The following is a 22,304-nucleotide window of genomic DNA, read 5'->3' as shown; positions in this document are numbered from 1 at the left end:
CGTTGTTGAGTGTGAATAAGTATTAGATCCACTTGGAATGTTTTCGGAATGTGCTGTCGGAGAAGAAATGAGAACATCAAGTAGACGGATCTAATGATCAACGAAGAATATTCGAGGAGGGTCGATAGGGAAGAAAACATTCTACAGGATGTTTCTAAGAAGGAAAACCAACAGGATGGGGCGCGTCATACAGAAGGAATGGATTAATCGGTGACGTCATCGAAGGACACATCAAAAGGAAAACAACGACTAGAGAGACAGCAAACTTTCGCGGATTCATTTCCTTATAGACTAAAATTCAAATACTTATATCTTATCCTGCTTCTGAAATTGGCTCACAACTTATCTAGAGGTCTCTAGGCCAATGAGAAACATTCAACCCAAGCAGTTTCGAATCACGGGCTGCTGCGCTGGGACGTCTCACAAGTCAGCAGCCAATGAGTGGGTGACATCCGCCAGAGCATAGTAGAACTATGGAGTTTATCAAAGAGATCATTTAACTCGCGAGTGTTTTTCAGTGCCTAACAATGGCAGACTAAGGACAAATGGCAGACAAATGTTCACATTTGCGAGCTCGTACGAGGAAGGCACGTGATTGACGAGCTAAAAAAAGAAAAGGAGCTGACGTTATCCATCAAGAATGTAGTTTCTACTAAATCTTTCTGGTTAAAAGAAATACATTTATCACGAATGTCCTATTACACATCAGCTTCATTCTCATTGGCCCAATCAAGTGTGAAGCGACCTCCTTTCGTGGTCACAGCCAGTTGCGTAATAGAAGCTTAGAAGTGGTGATTTTTCCGATCCAATACGGAAAATTTATACGGTTTCCTAAACTTAAAAAAAAAAACCTTGAGCTGTTGCACAGAAGTGTCCGATTCGTCAGGAAAACAACGAAGGAAAACAAATAACATAATATATTCCAACCTAGAGAGTGATACACTATCAACAAGACGCCTACGCATTTTTAAACTATTTTGGCAAAAAAAACATTCGCAACGATTTACCATATCTGGAAAATGTGCAGACGCGAAAAAACGTGCATTAAAAGCCTAACAAACTATCAAATGTTTGTCACGATGAATCACCAAATAAAAAAAAACTGTTCTTAGTACTAAAGACTCTAAACATTGTTTAGTCAAATTTTTAAACATGTAAAATATGTTATTTCATAATATTTCCCACGCATACAAGATATTTAACTTTAAATTGATTAGGGAAATGTAAAATTAGATAGTAAATGTACCATATTTAAACTGTAAACTTACAATACAATTTTAGATCCATCACTAGAGACCGGAAAAATTAGCGAGTTCATTTCGCGATAGGCTAAAATACAAATAGAAATAGTTATACCTCAGTGCTGCCTCTGCTATTGGCTCACACCTCACCTGGATGACTCTGAGCCAATGAGAAACACCCAACCAAAGCTGTATCGAATCACAGGCTGCTACGTTGGGACGTCTCACAATACAGCAACCAATGAGTGGGTGACATTTGACTGAGTGTACGTAGAACTATGGAGTTCATCCTACAGATCATTGAACCCGCGAATTTTTCCGGTCCCTATCCATTACACCTAAACTCAAGTGTGAGTAATGTGTAGAGCCACGATCATTTCCCTGATTCACTGGGTAGCAAGGTAGACTTGAAGCACATATAGATCTGGACCACAGTGCCCTTGCCGACCCTGAGCCAGTTGTAAACTAGGAGAAGGCGTGGCTACGCACTCACGCGTAACCCGCCGAAGCAGGTGACGCTATAACGGCTTGATTATGCACAGGCAATTGAGTATATACTGGATTGCAATAATCGTGACTTTAGTAGTGCCGGCAGACAACAGTGTGCCTAGACGGGGCCCTGGGCTATTTACTTTTTTTGGATGCCCTCCCCTGGAAAATTTGAAACATTTACGTCCAAACCTGAAAACCAAAGTTTGACGATGGTTAAGCAAATTCATATTTTGATATTTAGATATTATTTCCTGATAAATCATCCTCGGGTCAGTTTTAGGTATAAATGATATAGATCAAATTTCCTGGTATAATCACATCATTATGTGTGGCCATAAAATATTCGAAGGTTTATCTAATACGAAATCGTGAATTGAAATACCTAGGTACTGACCAACGCATTAAGTTACAAGATATTCTTGACAGAACACCTGACGAACAATTATAAATGTGAATGAAAGACCCCCGAGGAGGGCTTTGGTGTCTGCAGACGGACGGGGGGTGCTGTCACAACTTAGAAACACACAAATTAGAAACACACAAGATGAGTCTTCTAAGTTATGCCTGTTCTAAGTTGTGTGTTTCGAAGTTATGACAGTTCTAAGTTGTGCGTTTCTAATTTGTGATAGTTCTAAGTTATGATTGTTTTAAGTTGTGTGTTTCTAAGTTGTGATCGTTCTAAGTTATGAATTTCTACGTTCCTAAGCTATTACAGTTCTAATTTGTGTGTTTCTAAGTTGTGATAGTTCTAAGTTATGACCTTCTACGTTACGACAGTTCTAAGTTGGGTGATTCTGTGTTGCGTGTTTCTAAGTTACATGTTGCTAAGTTATTATCGTTCGAACTTATGACAGTTCTAAGTTACGTGGAACTTTTTCGAGGTTTCTAAGTTAATGACTGTTCTAAGATGTGTGTGGTTCCCCAGACGGCCGAGGCGAGGCGGTGCAGAGCGGGCGGACCACCGCTACACTGTGTACTACAGGCTGGATGTAGGTCGCCGGCGCTGTTCGTGCCGCTGACAACGGTCGTGCCTGGCCCCGCAGCCATTGTCCTTGCGGCGCGGGCCAGGCCCACCGCGGCCCACCGCGGCCCACAGCGGCCCACCGAGCACACTGCTTCCAGCGGGCTGAACGAGTCGTTAGAACCCACAGCTTCATTCACGGGAACCGGGGGAAAAAAATTCGTGGATTCATTTCAAATCCAAATACGTCTACCTTTCGACGTGATAACGTCTTGTAAATCGATGAACGCCGGCTGCGCGCACGAAAAAATTGTCACGTTCCTTCCTGAGCCAGAGCGTGCAAGAACCGGCCGACCACCGTGCGAGAAAATCTTCTATAATATCAAACAGGTTAAGGCGTTTTTTTTTAACTAATTGTTCGTGATTATATTTAAACAAATTGTTTAAATTAAATCTGAAAAAACTGTAAATAATATTTGGAAAATTAAAAAGCATGCAATTTTTCATCAATGTTTCCTTGTGACGTTATCACGTAAAATTATCGTCCGTAAACCGACTTTACAGACAAACCCCCCCCCCCCCCTTTTCCTTTTTTTTGTTGCATCACGATGACGCACATACTTCAAACGCATATTGCATGTCCGCGGGTGTTTCCCTCTGGAGTGTTGCAGGGGCGACGTCTTGGGCATCAATCAAACCCGGCGCCGACAAAAAACAACTCTGAACGTCGTCTCGTTCACTTTTGCTACGCGAACCCGGCCTTGACAGGCGGCCCTCCTGCAACGACAGCGCTGCAAGTCCCCCCCCCCCCCCAGTGACGTAGGCAAGGCTGCAGCCTGCTCGCCGCGCTACCCCCTCCAAGGTACAAGAGGAGGGGAGGGATTGCAGGTGATTGACGGCCAGAGTGATGGCGTCAGTTCCCCCTCAGCAGGAGAGTTCTTCCAAGCAACAGACAGACAGACCTCTTGAAGACGGGCATCCACATGTTGCATGTGCATGCTATGTTTAGGGAAATGTAAAATATATGGTTACAGACCTGAAAAATTCGCGGATTCATTTCGTGAAATGCTACAATAATTCAAATAATCATACCTTAGCGCTGCTTCTGCCATTGGTTCACTGTTAATCTGGAGTAATGAGGGCCAATTAGAGATCCTCACTCGTAGAAGTGTCGAATCACAGGCGGCCCAGTCGAGACGACTCACAAGTTCAACAGCCAATGAACAGTTGGAATTTGCCGGAGTGTGTAGAGTATAGTGGAGTCTATCCTGGAGGTCGTTGAACCCGCGAATTTTTCCTGTCTCTAACGATGATGCATCCGATGGAAATCGAATTTTTTTCTGTGTTCAATTGGCCCGAAAAATGAAGAATCTCCACACTGGTTCTTTCATCGAGACAAATGGCGGATCGAGCCCGTTGCGTATCTGCGTGTCAAAGCTGCAACGAGCCCCGACATGCACATTTTGGTTACGCAACGGTGGGTTTACGTTACGGTCGTTTTTTTTTAAGATACGGGACACCCACCTTAAAACTCGCGAGCAACGCGCGACATAAAAGAGAGTTAACGGTGGCTACATGATGTCGGGATTGTGACTTTCGTGATTTTTGCCATTTTCAAAACTGAGAGCCTGCAACCAACTTGGGCAGTTTTTTTTTGGACGGCTCGCGTTCTTCTGGATTCTCGCAGCCAGGAGGTGCTCCTAGTCGCGCTGGAAAGTGGAGTCCTGCCCTTCCTTCTGAAGCGCCCCAACTCTGGACATGCCACACCACTGCTTCGCGCACATGCACGAAGAGCGTCTGTGTGCCTACACACACGTGTTATTATCTTTGAAAAATTTGTGCAATGGGAGTGCATGACTTGATGTAAGCTTTTGGACATACTCCATTGCTGAGCACATGTATGTCTGTAGAAGAAAACTTAAGATATCCAAAAGACAAAAACACAAATTAAGCAAAAAATTGCTGTTGTCAACAGGATATAAACACCACATAATATTCCATATATACCACAGGAATATGGTCAACAAACAAAGAAAAACAAAGAAATATGGACTAAGAGAACGAAAAAACCTACAAATGATGACAGCACAAAAAATATTGAACCCAAAAAAATTCAGCAAAACAGTTGATACGAGACAAAAACACGACAAAACGAAAATACGTGATCTGTGGCGTGTGCCTTGGCGTCACGCGCTAGCTGTGCGTTCAGTCTACACACGTTAAAAAAAATATTGGGAACTTTCATAAACAACTCTGTAGTGGCCCGCCCCGTCAGGGGTGTATGTGTGTCGGTGAGGCGGGATGATAAGCGCGACGCTGGCTGGTGCTTCTAGCGCGGTGTCTCCTCTGGACTGGCGCGCAGTCTTCTCTTCGTGCATAGGACAACTGTGAAATTTGAGCGGTGACCTTAACACTATATGGCGGAGAAATGAAGATAAAGTTGTAATGCAAGGCCCTTGGATGGTTCCAGGAATCTGTACCGGGTTTTTAGTGACTAACAATATTCTGAAAACACGCGTTTTAGCCATTTACAATCTTCTAAAAAAATTGTTTAAAAAACGAACTCCTGAAAGAGAACTATTCTTCTGTCCTGAGCGTAATGTTAAACAGACGATACTCAGATGTATTGAGCAGTTTTCAAATCACGTGGTTTTTTCCTGGAGCTCTGCACAATGCATGTGTACTTTTACACCAGATTCCTTTGGAAACCAGTTGCCACGAAATAGTGTGTAATACAACAAGAAAGATATTGTAACTTTGTACAACACATGGCTATGGTTGTTTGTGTATATATGAAATGTTTTTTCGAGAGAATACTGAGTATTTCTTAACAAAACTGGTGCATAAATTTATATTTTTATTGATGTTTCATTCAAGCATAATTTCTACAAACTATGGAATAATTAATAAATTGTATATTTAATAATTGAACTTCATTTCTTTAACTACTGGATGTACTGAAACAACACAAAGCATAAATTCCCGGGTAATAATCTGAATCCAGTATTACTGCGAACACTATTTCGTACTGATACAGTTGTTTCCGTGTAAACGTACAAATTTAATTTAACATGAATATTCCTGTTCCATTAAAAAAAAAAAATCACAGTGCAAGTAAGCGAGGCCCTTGACCCACACGTGGTGGATTCCATATGCATTTAACGTTTTGCTAAAATCATGTAGCGGAAATAACCATCGAGAATTCATGGGACAATATGTTTACAGTTCATGATAAGTAGAGACTGAAAAAATTCGCGGGTTCAATGGCCTCCAGGATAGACTCCACTATCCTCTACACACTCGGGCAAATGTCAACTGCTCATTGGCTATCGACTTGTGAGTCGTCTCGACTGGGCGGCCTGTGATTCGACACTTCTACGAGTGAGGGTCTCTAATTGTCCCTCATTACTCCAGATTAACAGTGAACCAATGACAAAAGCAGCACTAACTAAGGTATAATTAGGGCCATGTGTATTTCGTGAAAATATTCCGAGATTAGTTATAAGTTAAAACACTGTAGCATCGTCTGTGTTTCGTGATTGGGTGAATTTTTTTCAGGCGCATGTCGATTGTTACAGCACCAATCACAGTAATTCAGTGCGGAAGCAAACGCGTCCTGAGTGGCTTGGTCAAATAAGGCAACGAAATCTCTCGCAGACGGCCCGCCAATCACAAGGGAGAAACCACAGGTGCGGGTATACATTGTTGCAGTCTAACAGGCGTTCAGATTTATTCGCGAAAAATGCCTGCCCCCCTAGGTATGATTATTTGAATTGGAGCATTCCACGAAATAAATCCGCGAATTTGTCAGGTCTCTAATGATAAGTTTCAGCCGCGTCCCTGCGCTGCTGGTATGATGAATTTCCGAACGACGTCTTGACAGTGTGCGGTCGCGCTGGTTTGATAGTGGTCGAGGATGTCCAGGGCTGGGGGGGGGGGGGGGGTGAAGAGGGGGACGGGGGAGGACCGCATTCCTCGACCGGCGGCGGGACGCAAGAGCCGGCAGGCGGCGGCTGAAGATATGCGCCGCGCTGCGCGTTCCACCGAGACACGGACTGCACCGCGGGAGGACTTCTTTCACAGACGAGAGAGCCAAACGGCCGATCGTGCATCTTCGGGTTTTTTTTTTTGTTCATTGTAACTCATGATAACTAATGGTCAATCAGGTTAGGGTAGCTACATTATAAATAATTTAAAACATTGTGGACGGTTGATTTGGTTAGGATAGCTACATTTAAGATACCGTGAAATCATGTACACGGTTTCCTAGCCCTGGATAGCTACATATTAAAAGTTTATTTGGTAAGCAACCATAAAATGATTTTACAGTATTTATAATTTAGCTATACTTACCTAATATAACCAACCATTCACGATGTTTTAAAGTACTTATAATGTAGCTAACCTATCCTAATCGACCGCAAAATTTAACGCCACACCGGTTTATACAATGAGATAGAACAGAAAAAACGAAGCGAGCATGAACTTCGGGGAACTTCGGGTGTGGCTCTCTCGTCTGTGAAATGAAGGCTTCCCACTGCACCACGGGGGAGAAACTCCAATTGCTGAGACTGGCACCTGGTTTCTTGAAGTAGTTCCGGGCCCGCCCGCCAGATGGCAGCTTTCATAATATATTCCAACACGGCTACATTGATTGTGACAAGCAATGCATAAGCTATATTATCAGGCAAACAAACCAGTAAAAATTAAGACACTCGATCTTGACGGCTACATATTTTGTGGTGTGGCACACCAGAAATTTTTGCATCTCCTACTTATTTATATATAACACGAATTGTTTCATTACAAAATCAGCATTAAGTGTTTTTCACACAGTTGAAATCAATTGGTCATCAGGTAGACAAATTTACATTATTAACTTGTGTCAATAAACTACTAGCTTATATTAATTTAAAACTTTGTATTAGAGCCTCTATACCTAGTTTTTTTTTATTGCATTTAGTTGTAACTACCTCCCTGCTTGACCTTTCCTCACACTCAATTTGGGGACTAAGTGGAAGGCAGCTACTTAAAAAAGGAACCAAGAGAGCAGTGGTTAAGTAGTGTATTCTAAATAATAAATATTCTAACAAAATGGCAACAACAACTCCGCATGAAAGGGTAATAAACATTCAACTCACAACTCTTCGTAAAAGGTGACTCACTTCCAAAATATCAGAGTAAAGAAATAAATATAATACAGGGGTTACGTTCACAGCGCATCAGGGTAGTACAACTCCGTTCTGCATCTTCCACGTGCATGAGTATACTAATGAACCACTAACATGCTATAGAATACACGTCGCGCCAAACATGGTTTTACTTTCCACTGTAATAGCCGCACTTCTCTATCTCCCTCCTTCACGTCCCCACAAGGCCACAAGGGTGGGGCAGGGTGGACCCCTGGGCCCAGCCCTGCTTATTCTGATCTCAGCGTGAGAGATAAATATACATACTCGCTGTGGTTTTTTAAAGTAAAATAATTTCATAAATAAAGCTTAGTTTAGGACTTACATAATAGTAACCATAAATATACCCTGTATTTTCAGGTTAAATAACGTTCTTATGAGAGTGCAGGTACGAAATAACCATGCAATTATAATGTAGCACGTGGCTGTAAAATTGGGGGGTTGGATGGAGGTCCTCAGATCCTGGGTCCAGGGCCCGTAATTGAATTTGGGGGCCACGCCCTCCTCGTTCTGTGGACCGCAAGTCGCGGTGCGACCCAACGGGAACCCTTCTTTTCACAGACCAGAGAGCCAAACGCCCGATCGTGCATCTTCGGTTTTTTTTTTATTCATTGTAAATAAATATGGCGGTGTTGATAAAAGGATACTAATGGTCAATTATGTTAGGTTAGCTACATTATAAATACTTTAAAACAATGTGGACGGTTGATTTGGTTAGGATAGCTACATTAAAGAAAAGGGAAGGGGGGGGGGGGGTGGAAGCGAGAATGAACATCGGGGAACTTCGGGTGTGGCTCTCTCGTCTGTGAAATGAAGGCTTCCCACGAACCAACACGAGGAGCGCCTTTCCTCACGACCCGGAAAAAAAATCAACTAAATAACCCGAGCAGTTAAGGTCAGCTACTAAGCTAAATATTGCATCACCCCCCCCCCTCCCTCCTCCACGCCCAAACCAAGGAGGGATGGAGAAACACACGAGTTTAACGTAAAAAATAAATAAAATTAATTTCCCTCGAAATTAAATTAAATTATAACTCGGGCCATTATTTGTAGTCACCGAGCTTCGCAGCGAAATTTTTCAAAAGTCAGTTATTTCACAATCCCCGTCAAAACTTGTTATTTACAGGCACAGGACAGGAGGTTAGCGGCCTGGGACTCCTCGCTGGTTCGATGCCCAGTTCGGGCACTCGGCCTCTGGGTCCGCTGCTGGCGACGATTATTTATTTATTTATTTATTTATCGTCTTTATTGGTGGCGAAGTTAAGGCGGTACGCCTTTTCTTACACTTAACCACTTTTCTGCAATTACATAAAATAGTGGAATATTAAAAATTAACCATGATATAAGAAGATGTTGACTAAATATTAAGAGAACAAATTAAAATTTTAACTTAATGTTCAAATATTAACTATTACAAAAGATTCAACCATAACTAATTTAAAGTAATTAAAAATCAAGCATAGACATACATAAAAAGAAAAAAGTAATTAAACATACAGCAAATAGTATCAAAACCGGAAGGAAAAAAATAGGTGCTACTACATTAAAACCAGTCACTCGCACATTCACACGCAGATTCAAGCAGTACGGTAGCGGCGAAGTGGTTTTGGTAAGCAGCTGTTACAAAGATGTTTTTTCAGCTTGTACTTAAAGGAAGCTAGATTTTTTTGTTTGCCTTGTCGCTTGGTCTAATTTATCCCTGATAGTCAGCAATGGCTTCTTGGGGTCGCTTCATTAAGGCGATTGATCTGAGTCCTCGCGACCCACGACACTTCCAGTGACGTCAGAAGCGCGGAATACTACTCGATGTGCGCGTCACACACTGACCATTTTGCCACGGAGCAATGCATTCACGGCCTTCCGACGTTCACCGTGTCTTGTGTCATCGCAACACACGCGCGTGTTCGCAATCAGCCTGCAAGACGGTCGCTCCGAAGCGAGCAGCGACCATGCATCTGAAAGACTGAGGAAAACTAAACGTCACTTATCTGTACCCCGCATACAATCACCGACTACACTGTCATCTTCGAATCTACATATAAAATAACGTGATCGAAAATATGTGACGACTGAATGTATTGAAAAAAATCGATTATCGACGGAGTTTTTTTTGACGTGTGACGTCTAATAAATCGATGAACGCCGGCTGCACGCACGAAAAAGGATGATTCATTGTCCCGTTACGCTCATTGTACGCTTGCGCCGCATCTATCTCTCTTCCACTCCATTGGAACAACCATCGATTTGACTTTTTCGACGCACATTAAACTTGAAACACTCCCATTCGTTTCCTACTTTTCCTATCATCGTCCTATCCTTAACAGAATAACACAGATTGGAAGAAGTTAAATATCAAACATGTATAAACGTTATAGTTAAAATAATCTGTTCGTTAAAGTAATAAACATATTTGAATTAATGAGTGCAAATAAAAGTAAATTTATCAATTAAAGTGTAGATTTCATTTCACTCCTTTGTATCCATACAAAATATTGATAGGGCCTAATTCAATAAAAATTATTCAATTTTATTCATAAAAGTATGTAATCATTTCATTAATGTTTTGTTATGACGTTGTCACGTTAAACTATCGTCCATAAACCGACTTTACAGACAACCAAATTTTTTTAAATCGTGAACGGAGGTAATTATCGGTCTCGCATAGTGGAATATTAATAATAGCAAACGCCTCAAGACTTGTTTACTGCCAGGGTGCTCGACACAATTCAAAATCTGAAGGGATTTTTTTTCTTTCTCTAATTTTATAATTATACCTGCTAATTTCAATTTCATCGGTTACATTAAAAGCGATCAGGTGGTAACACATTACCATAAAAAAACACATTTGACAAACAATGATCATTTATGGTTGTTACTAGAATGTATTATTTAATTCATACAATTAATTCTATCAAAAACTTTTCAATTATTATTTAATTGTAAGCATTAAAGCTCTCCATGAATACTTATACAAAATAACTAGCTAGCTATGGTAGCGCTATCTATGGTGTCGGGTTTAAACACTATGTGTGTACATATGCGAGGCCCGAAACAACAATCCACGCGGGGTTGTCCCGACGCTGCGACGCAAGCAAGTCAGTGGTGAATACAGGAATTTTGTTTACCAAAAGGAAGAGGGGAGGGGGAATATTTAAAAAAATTATGGGTGCGTGTTCTTATGTATGCGCGTTTTAAGTTATACTTACTTGACGTGATAAAAAAAAAAAATAACTTTAGATTTGCAAGCAAATAATTAATTGAAATAAAATAATAAAAGGACAGGAGTGATATTAAAATTATGGTTGGTAAAATTTAATAATAAATCACTATTTGGTATTAATACAAACACGTGTATAACATTTAATATTAAATTTAGCAAAATAATCTAGATGAATTATAATTAGTAATGAATATAAATGAATATGCTGAATGATTATTATAAATTATAAATTTATTATTTTTTAATCATAATGCAATCATTCATAATTACAATGCAAATAATGCGGGTACATAACCTCACTTATAGAAAGACACTTGAAAATGTTTATAAACACAATTTATTTCACTAATATTCATAATAAATAAATGTTTCTAATTATACGGACCATTATTCAATATCAATCAGTAAAGTATAATATATATAAATTTATATAAATTTTATTAAAATTTATTCTGCTTTATTTCCATCCTGTGAGAATTTCATTGAATGATGTGCGCGTTTTTATCGTGTTATATTTTCATAAAGTATGAATTCAAAATTGTAATATGTGTATTGAAGATATCACATTATCACTGACACTAACACACTGACATGTGGGACTACAAGAGTAGTCACAGGCGACGCGGCTTCTCTTGCTGGTGTTGCGACATCTCGCGACCTCGCCACCTTCACTAGTCCCGGGAGGGATGGACCATGTGCCCGCCACAAGCTCAGTCACGTGTCAACCAGGGCACAGAGTTGCCGTCTACAATTGCATTTGTCCCAAATTGTGTCCCACATACACTGATCGCTAGAGACCTGTAAAATTCGCGATTTCAAATCCCTAAAGGATAGACTCCATGATCCTCTATGGTCTATGCACTCGCAAAAATTACATCTGCTGATTGGTTACCGACTCGTAACACCTGTTGACTGGAATGATCGTGATTCGCTAATTCTTCTGTTAAAGATTTTTCATTGGCCCAGAGTCCTTCAGATAAACTGTGGCCCCATCACTGAAGCAAAATAATGTCAAAAGTATTTTGACTCTATCCTATCGCGAAATGAATCCGTGAATTTTACAGGTCTCTACTGATCGCTGATTGGTCCACGTGACCCTCTGACGTCATGGATGGTGTGGGCGATGGTCCGAATCTCCCTGAACCATTGAATACATTGGTTAACTTTGAACCTTTTGCCCCAATCGGTATCCTTTAGTAGCATAGAACATGAACACTCCTGATATCTGCTGTTTCCGGTTCCCGTTAAAAAAATAAAGTAATCAGAAAATAAAGGACTGTGTGGTAGGAAACCATGAAGACAGAGACAAAATACTGATCAGTGCTGTCCGTTTGCGACCGACGCTTTTCAAATGACTAAATACGGATCCATGTTTGCGGCGTGTTTAGAATTCATTTACTAGCATTTAGTTTTGCCTTACAGAATGCATATTACTGAACTCTCAAAACTTTCACACGTTAGGTGAATATTCAAAACTTAGCTGCGTACTCGCTTACAATGTATTTAAACAATAAACAAACAAAAAATCGAGCTCAATGTTTACTGCGCTCTGGTGAGTTGCCTACTTTAGAAATCAGTAGATTCGGACATCGGACGGGACGGGGCAGTTTCCCGTGCGGCAATGTGACGTCACTGGTTTCAGGATGGCAGGGACCGCGCACACGTGCGGAGTCTTGCAGACGGGACTCAACAAGGGCACAAGGACACACGCGCGCCACTGTGCCTAGCCCCGCAGTCTGCGCGCTTCAGCACAGGGCCGTCGCTAAAGGGGACGGAGGGGGGAGGGGGAGAATGAGTTCCCTGGGGCCTTTGAATATATATACTGTATAGAAGTCGCGAGTGGATAGGATTTACTCTACGTTTTTCAGAAGCGTATAATGAGCAGCTTGGGAACTTCACCGCTGCAGTGCGCTGCCGTAACGCCCTGTATCGTCTTAGTTGTTATTTATACGTTAGAGCGCAGCACTGTCGCCCGCTGTCATTCCCCGCACCCCTCATCCATCATTCACTGCAGCTCAAGGTCGTTCAACAGGAGGGGGAAGGGGTGTTTGAAGAGTTGGACACTTGTCCGCTAGGGACCACCACAAGTCGATGCCCTAGAGATGGTGGCGATTGCGGCGGTAAATTAACCAACTACCTCAAAACCGTATTAGAATTTTTAACCTCTAGGCCCGTGAAGGAGTCCCAGGCCGCTAACCTCCTGTCTTGTGCCTGTAGCTAAATAACAAGTTTTGACGGGGGATTGCGAAATAACTGACTTTGAAAATTCGCTGCGAAACTTGGTGACAACAAATGGCCAGAGTTAAATTTAATTTAATTTCGAGGGAAATGAATTTATTTTTTACGTTAAACTCGTGTGTTGTCCAGCAGTCCTCGGTTTAGGAAGAGGGGGGGGGGGGAGGTGATTTAATATTTAGCTGAGCAGCTGGCCTTAACTACTCAGGTTATCTTGTTGATTATTTTTGACTCCCTGGGGTGGGCTGAGTTTCAAATATATTCAATGCTTAGGCCTATCCTGGTAGGACGAAAATTACAAATCTATTGTTTATAGAGTTACCTTACTATAAATGCGATATGCGCATATTTTGTTTGCAGTTATGACCAATGTAACATTTACAGTCATAAGTTTTATTTTTCAACTGTGGGGTTTTATAACTTTTTACATTAAAGGGCCCGCCTGGTCAGGGGTGTATCCTGAGTTATTGAGGAAGGGGTGATAAGCGCGACGCTCGCTGGTGCTTCTAGCGCGGTGTCGCCTCTGGACTGGCGCGCAGTCTTCTCTTCGTGGATATGAGCGGTGACCGTAACATTATACGGGGCAAAACCGTTGAGAGTTTTTAAGAATCTCTACCGGGCCTTTTCATGACTTAAAATTAGTATTAAAACACGCGTTTTAGCCATTTTCTCGCTTCTAAAAATACAGTTTAAAAACTGAAAGAAAAAAATGAATCAGAACTACCCATCCGCACTCAGCGCATTCTTCACGTGTTTTTCATAAACAGATCCGACTGGGATGCCTGGAGCAGTCCTCAAGCCGTGTGTGTTGTTTCTCCTGAAGCTATGAGCACTACGTGTGCCCGGGTGGGCGGGGACTTCAGGGTTTCCTGAAGCTCTCGAGGTGCGCAGGGCTTCAGGAAAACCACGCGACTTGGAAACTGCTCCAGAGATCCGAGTGAGATATGTCCACGAAAAGCATCTTAAAGAGTTCGCTGAGGGCCGGTAAGTAGTTTGGTTTTTCCGAAATCAAGTTCTTAAAACTGTGTTTTTAGAGGCGTGTGTTCAGAGTACACCGGTGCAGATTCTTGAGAGCACTTACTTGCGTCAACCTTCATGTTAATTTCCCCGCCCGTATAGTATTGTTGTTACCGATGTTCGCAGGTTTTCACGGCCATTGTCTGAAGTAGCTTGGCTTCTGGGTTGTAGCCTGTGTCCTTGGCGAATAATTCACCGATGTTTCGTAGGTAACTCCCTGATGATGGCGACTTGCAATGTCGACCCGAAACGTCTGGTGAATTATTCGCCAAGGACGCGGCTACAACCCAGAAGCCAAGCTACTTCATTATTGTCACCGCTCAGGTGTCGCAGTTGCCCTGTGCACTGGGAGAAGACTGCGCGCCAGTCCAGAGGCGACACCGCGCCAGAAGCACCAGCGAGCGCGGACCCAGAGGTCGGCGTGGAACCCGCGACCACACCCGGGTCGCCTATCTGCAGCCCCGTCACAGAGGACGACCTCGTTGGAAAGCAGGTCCGGAGGGGGGGGGGGCAATTATGACAAAACACACGCGATTAACCTCCAAGGACGCAGATAATCAGCGTGCAGAAAAATGACAATAATTACGGCGGGGACACTGGCGGAGTCGCTTCCAAGGTCGAGACGACAGCCGCCATTTTGGAACATCACCAATGTGAGCGAGTAGTGTTCGCAGCAGTTCGCGTGGTCAGAGAGGGGTGGTCCAGGGAGGCCAACTTCTCCCAAAGATAAAAGTAGCTATAAAATTGCAGGTAATAAATATACTCTTGAAGTAGACGGAAGATTACTAAAACTCTTTTTGTTTAATTTGAAGGTTTTTAAACCAACGAAAGTATAAATCTCTGATAGTTACATTTTAACAATTATAACAGTTTTTCCGGCATCAGGAAAAAATATGGGGGAAGGGGGACAGTTCAAACTATTTTACTATGATATTAAAATAATAATTGCTTTACTTATTTTCAAATTTCCTTCAGACTAGAACAAATTTCCAACTATTGAACTGTAAACGTATTTTTTTTAGTCATTACTTTCATGTTGTCTATGCCCCTCCCTTTAAGGGGGTGCCTCCCATGTCAGGTCATGATTTTATATTTATATTAATCACTGATCAACTTTTAGACTTTTTCAACTGTTTAACTTTCACGAAATGAAAAATATATACAGCGCATACGTTTTGCATAATTAGCTGCCAAAGTTACATTTTTAACGTTTTTGGGTTGTACAAATAAGGAGAATTTCATTTATTGCAGAACTGAAACTTTTTAGGATTAACTGCAATGCCACTGGCTACTTCAAGAAATGGTTCAAATTTCTATCATAAAAACCCATTTCATGTTTCTTGGCTGTCAAAATCGTAAAACATTTGAGAATTTTGAAATGCCAGGTAAAATTAATTAATATTTTCTGAAAGAAATTCAAACCATTTCTTTAAGTAGCCAGTGACATTGCAGTTAAACCTAAAATGTTTAAGTTCTGCAATAAACTCAATTAATTCTCATTTGTACAACCCAAAAACGTTAATTTGGCAGCTAATTATGCAAAAAGTATGCGCTGTATATATTTTTATTTCCTGAAAGTTAAACAATTAAAAAAGTCTACAAGTTTATCTGTGATTACTGTAACAATAAAATCTTGACCTGAAATGGGAGGCACCCCCTTAAGGAGGTGTAAGGGTCGGTGTATCTGACGCCTGTCTCTGGGGTCGTGGGTCCTTCCCAACTGGGGCATTTGGGGGGGGGGGGGGGCAGGGACGATAGCCCTTTCTCGAGTCCCAATACTAATTATTTGTTTACTTATCAGTTCTTGACAATAATTCAGTTCGTGGGTTAAATATGTCTTTTAGGAAAAGTTTAATGAAAGTACCAAAGTTGAGACCATAAATATGTATTTATCCCTTGCTCCTGATGGCATGAACTTGTGTAGATTGATTTTATAGTAGGTACATGATGCTTACTTGCTGTTTTAATTTAGAGCATTGGAAGATCCTGGACATGAACAACAAATTGAATATAATAAAACAAACAAATTTATGTCGTTTCGTTTTTCTTTCGTATACATTTTAAAATCATAACACATTGTAATATCGCAAGTTTTTGTTAGTCCAGAACCTTCTGACCTTGTTCTAATGTCAGGAACAAGGTGTACAAGGTATAAACTTGGATACGTGGTACGGAAATTTACCTCACTTTGCCCGCTATTTGCTTTCAAATCCTTTCATTTTGTTGGTGGGAATTTTATATATATATACATATAAGGATTTCCAGGAAGGGGGGATATTTCCGCCCATAACCTCACGTACCCCTCTTTATCCTGTGTAAGCCCCTGCCTCCACCATTTCACTGGGCCCCGACCAATAAGGTCAGCTGCGCCATTAATCAATTCTTAATTAAAAAAGCGCGGGAACAAGAAGTTGATTGGAGGCTATAATACGTCACATGTGTGGGGAAGGTCTCCAGCATGAAGGCTGGTTTCACTGACAATCAGCGATGTAATCAATGTGTGTTAAATAAAAAAAAACAGTGGCACCTGCCGCTCAAAATACATCATATGTATCTCATACAATCACTAAGTCAGAAAAATGTAAATGCGGGCACAAGTGCAACGTAAAGCCACCTGACCGATGTTGAATGTACCTTTTATTCTTTTCCCGTGTAAACAAATATTACAAATCTCAAGTACTTTTCAAATGAGAGAGGAAAACGTCTACAGTGTTTTTCTTTTAGCGTCCAGACGGCGCCCGTAAGGGCTGGACTTGATAAAGCGCGGCTCAAGAGGAGTGAACCCAGGGGGGAGGGGGGGGGGTATAGGGGCGACATCCCCTCTCCAGCCCAGAAATTTTGTTTTATTATTTTATTTTGTAGTTTGTAGAGTATACTTAACGTTAACTCAAATATTCAAATTCATGTATTAAACTTTTCTTTCGTGAAAATTGAATGAAAGTATAAAAAGTTCGGTATTTGATACCATAGATTTGTAAATATTACAAGGCCTGTCATTTACTTATGCAATGTCTAGTTTTGCAACTGCGTGCCTTCTCTTTACGACAGCCGCTCCCGAGAATTTTTCCTGGAGCCGTCCCTGGGCTTCGACCGTCAATTCGAAATTCTTGGTTTTTGCCCATTTCATAACTTTATGAAGAAATATTTTATAAAAAAATTAAACTATAAAAGCTATTTGTATGCATTGTCCGGCTGTGTAAACTCAGAAAATGTTATCAGTCTGAAAAAAAATATATTATTATTCGCCTGACTATTTTACAAACATCAGGTTTCATGTAGCATAAATACGGACAAAAATTTGATACAAAAAAACGAAGTGAATTCTTACACAGTAGTCACAGACCTTGGTGATAACCTAATAGTTTGATACCACTATACGACCTAAGGATGATTGCGATATTAATAGGTCTAAACAAAAGCTGCATCCGAATACCAGCCTAATGGATCCCTCGGCTAAGAAATCCACTAAACATGCATCGTAGTGGACGCGGCCATCTTTGCATTGTTCAGAATGCTCACAAGGGATGTCGGTGCATCCCTACATGCGTTCACTAAATCGAGATTTATAGGGATGCGACACTCCATCCAGCCTACGTCATATACCTTCGGAATCGTGTTTTATTTGGTTTGTACACAATACTTCAGTTTTTGTTGGCACAAGATTTGACTAAAACGTTCCTAGGTAAGTGTAAGAAATAACTCTTAACAGAGACAAATAACAACGTTAAAAATAATTTCCTAAAGGCGAACTTAAACTTATAGAGGTATTTAATGCTCATTTTAAGTATTTTTAATATTTTGAAATTCATAACAAACTTTTCATTTTAATTGCTAACATTTATAACATCAAAGCTACATTAAATGTTTTAAATTGGTAGTTGTTATTAATTTTTTGCTGAATATCAGTAAATATCACAACTCGAAATGGCTATGTGAATATTAGTACGAGCAACTATAACAGGTGGTGCTAACAGTGAAAGTATTCGGATACTATCCAGCCATTAGCAATGTAATCCTTTACACTATAACAGCATTTTTCTAAGGGATGTAGGGATGTTTGTACTTTGGACGCATACCTATATATTCGGATACAGATTTAAGTCTCTGCAATAAAGCCTTTCAAAAAGGACTTATAACTGAGATTTTAATTTAAATGTGTGATTTAACTCCAAGTAGTTATATCCACAGCCGTAGTTCTGGAGCTGGTAACAATCAGCGATGCTCGAATGAATCGCTGCAAGCTTTGCTCATGTATTGCGATAACCGACGTGGAGAAAGTTACTGTTCTGAGCAGTCAGCCGAACCGCGAAACCCAGACAGCTGTTTGGACTCGGCCGTCTGCAAGGATACACTCCAGCAGGCAGCAGCTGGAGGAAAAAAAAATTCGGCCTTGGAATGACGTACATAACCTCCACTTGAATACGTGGAACTTTTGTCTTGCGCGCGGACGGGGAACTCGCCCAAAATGCAAACAGACTGCGGAACTGTGGCTCTGATCACGGTAATTTCAACAATGCGTTACTTTTCGACATGACAAACTCCCCCGACTACCATTACAATAAAACAACCTCCGAATTTTTTTTCCTACATGAAATAATTAATCTGATACCTCGTATGAACTTACGTAATCGGACGCAAAGCATTAGAGACCCGAGTTTTAATTTCACGGCCAGCAGTTTTTTTTCTTCAAGTTTTTATTTACATAGGTAACTGTGCTGTTTATATTTTTTACAAATGAATTTTCATTCCTTGATTTTAAGATTCAAAGAAGGGCCAGGAAGATAATGGCACTTAAAGAGTGATTGAGTAGTAGTACCACCATAAATATGCAGTTCCATTACACAAATATTTTACGTTTCAAATTGACATCTCCGACACTCACCTGCATAAAATCTTCCAAAAACATCCCAAGGGGCTGCTGTTAGCTACTTCGGCGGAGTACGTGATGGTCATGGCGAGACACTAGCGATGACAACAAAGAACCAACAACTTTACAAACACATGGGGAAATACTGCACGGTTTAGCACCAACAATGTCCAGACACAGCACCCAGCGCGCAGCGACTGGCAGGCTAGCGGCTGTGAGGGCGTCTCGGGCGACGACAGCGCCGCCGCGCGCTCCTGCGCCGACCAGAGGAACTAACAAGCGCGCGCGCGGCGCCCTGGCGGCGGAGCGCGGAAACACCTCGGCGACCTTGCCTCGCTCCAGCCAGCGCCGAGGTAAACGGGAAGCCTTCTTTTCACAGACGAGAGAGCCAAACGACCGATCGTGCATCTTCGGTTTTTTTTTTGGTTCATTTGTAACTCATGATAACTAATGGTCAATTAGGTTAGGATAGCTGCTTTATAAATACTTTAAAACATTGTGGACGGTTGATTTGGTTAGGATAGCTACATTAAAGATACTGTGAAATCATGTAAACGGTTTCCTATCCCTGGATAGCTACATATTAGAAAAGTTATTTGCTAAGCAACCAAAAAATGATTTTACAGTATTTTTAATGTAGCTATACTTACCTAATATAACCAACCATCCACAATGTTTTAAAGTATTTATAATGTAGCTAACCTATCCTAATCGACCGTAAAATTTAATGCCACACCGGTTTATACAATGAGACAGAACGGAAAAAAAAGCGAGCATAAAATTCGGGGAACTTCGGGTGTGGCTCTCTCGTCTGTGAAATGAAGGCTTCCCTAGGTAAACACATCTCTCCTCGTCCAGCGCGCATTCGACCGTAGTCAGACTAATGATTATTATTGACCGTGACTGCGGCATCATCAAATAACACAACCCGACCAAATTACAATATTTATGGCGTGAACAATATGGCGGCGCTGGGATCATTACCACCCCTACATTCTTACGGCACAAGCACGGGAATAAGGGGGGTTTCGGGCGGGCAACTTTCTAATGCTTTAATTTAATGCAGTTTTTTGACGTACGCCATTGCAGTTTTGCTTTGCTTGTCATGAAAAAATTCCGAAAATCAAAAATAAATAATTAAAATATGAAGATAAAAATTAACCGATAACAAGGTTGAATCAGCTGATGGACAAACGGAACCAACAATGAAACTAGCAAGTATTACGCACAACACAACGCCGACAGCACGGACAAAATATGTTCAACATCAACATATAAATATCATACAGCACAAGAATGTTGAACATTTTTGTCCGTGCTGTTGACGTTATGTTGTCCACAATACTTGTTAGGTTTCATTATTAGTTCCGTTTGTCCGACATCAGCTGATTCAGCCTTGTTATCGGTTCATTTTTATCTTCATATTTTAATTATTTATTTTTGATTTTCGGAATTTTTTTCATGACAAACAGTGCAAAACTGCAATGGCGTATGTCCAAAAAAATTGCATTAAATCAAAATTTCCCATTGCATGAATCATTTAAAGAACGTTTCACATGCTTGTTTTGCACAAAATACGTTTCTTAATGAACCCAACATTTGGGTATCGTATTATTGACGACAGTCCCACCCGGTTTAACCAATTTTGTAATACCACTTGTATGTCATTTAATTGTTTGTTTTTTGTACAACTATAATTTAAACGTTCCGGGTTTTCGTAAAGTATACTATAGCCCAGGGGTTCCCAAAGTGTGCGCCGCGGCGCCCTGGTGCGCCGTAGAAAGTTAAGAAGGGCGCCGTGAAGCGATTCTCTTTACCATTCTCCGAAACCTCACCTTAAGATGAGCTTGTTGTCTCACAAGACCTGTTGACCCTTTTCACAGAACACCTTTCGAAGCTCATTGAATGGTTTTCCAAATACTTTGCCGAAGACGATGTCGATAAATATGCGTGGATCCAAGACCCATTCCATGCACAAGCTCCGCCAGATTATACATCGGAAGAAGAAGAAAGTCTCATTGAAATCTCTTGCGACAGCAGCCATAGTACTAGATTCTCACATGTTCCGATTTGGTGGAGTTTTGGATATCGGTTCAAAATGAATATCCCACTTTAGCTTTAAAAGCTATAAGAATTTTCATTCCTTTTGCAACATCTTATTTGTGCGAAGCTGGATTTTCAGCTGTAGCTGTACTCAAAAGCAAATATGGCTCAAAGATCAATGTGGAGCAAGAAATGCGAGTAGCAGTGTGAAACCTTATTCCATGTTTTGAAAAAATGTGTGAAGATCACCAAGCTCGCCTATTACATTGACTAGCTAGGTAGCTATTGTATTTTATTTTTGTTCTTTAAGTCTCTCTTGAATGATTTTGTGTTAATTTTATATTCTTATAAATATAAATATACAGTTCAGATTCATATCGTGGATATTTTAATTTTTGCGCTTATCTACCTAACTAGTATCATTTTACCTCTCTATTTCGACGAGCCAAATAGGTTAGGGCGCCGAGACAAAATAGTAAACATGTATGTGCGCCGCGGACTGAAAAAGATTGGGAAACCCTGCTATAGCCGAAACAAATACTATGTTAAACAAACAGATGAATCTTCCTCGTCCTAAAACACGGTACACTTTGCCTAAAATTCATGCTCTAAACCGTACCCTTAACCAGTGGCGGATCCAAGGGGGGGGGGGGGCACCAGGGGCAAGTGCCCCCCCCCCCGAAAAACCAGTTGTCTACTGAATTAATATTGCCGAAAAAAATGATTGTTTCTGAAACCAATAAAATATTTAAATATAATTAATGAATTTCTTGTAGAATCATAAAATCTGGCGGTTGGATGTTACGTGTAGTGTGAGTAGATTAAATACAAATTTAGTAATTTTAAGACATTTTTTCTCTGGCTTCTCTGAAATCCACTACGCTTAACATATATTTCAACATACGAAACACGAACTTTCATTTCTCTCTTGACTACTATCACCCATTACCACACATATTCTGCATTCCCAATTTTTGTAACATTACCGGTTCCCTACTCTTATCGAACCACAAACAACGGATGACTATCGCCTCTCATT

The 22,304-nt window shown here is 40.9% G+C and overlaps 1 protein-coding gene across 1 annotated transcript in view; it reads right to left on the bottom strand.

Annotated features, from left to right (window-relative positions):
* Positions 1 to 19,439, bottom strand: part of LOC134528623 (bestrophin-4-like) — a 273,946-nt gene extending 254,507 nt beyond the window's left edge. The window contains exon 1 of the mRNA XM_063362374.1: positions 19,238 to 19,439. Within this exon, the coding sequence (XP_063218444.1) occupies positions 19,238 to 19,308 (71 nt within the window). The 5' untranslated portion in view covers positions 19,309 to 19,439. The remainder of the gene's footprint in view (positions 1 to 19,237) is intronic.
* Positions 19,440 to 22,304: the final 2,865 nt, after the last annotated feature.

This window comes from Bacillus rossius, chromosome 1 (assembly GCF_032445375.1).
Source record: "Bacillus rossius redtenbacheri isolate Brsri chromosome 1, Brsri_v3, whole genome shotgun sequence".
Classification (NCBI taxonomy): domain Eukaryota; kingdom Metazoa; phylum Arthropoda; class Insecta; order Phasmatodea; family Bacillidae; genus Bacillus; species Bacillus rossius.
Note: the sequence above shows the minus strand (reverse complement) of the source record. Positions and strands in the feature narration are given on the sequence as shown.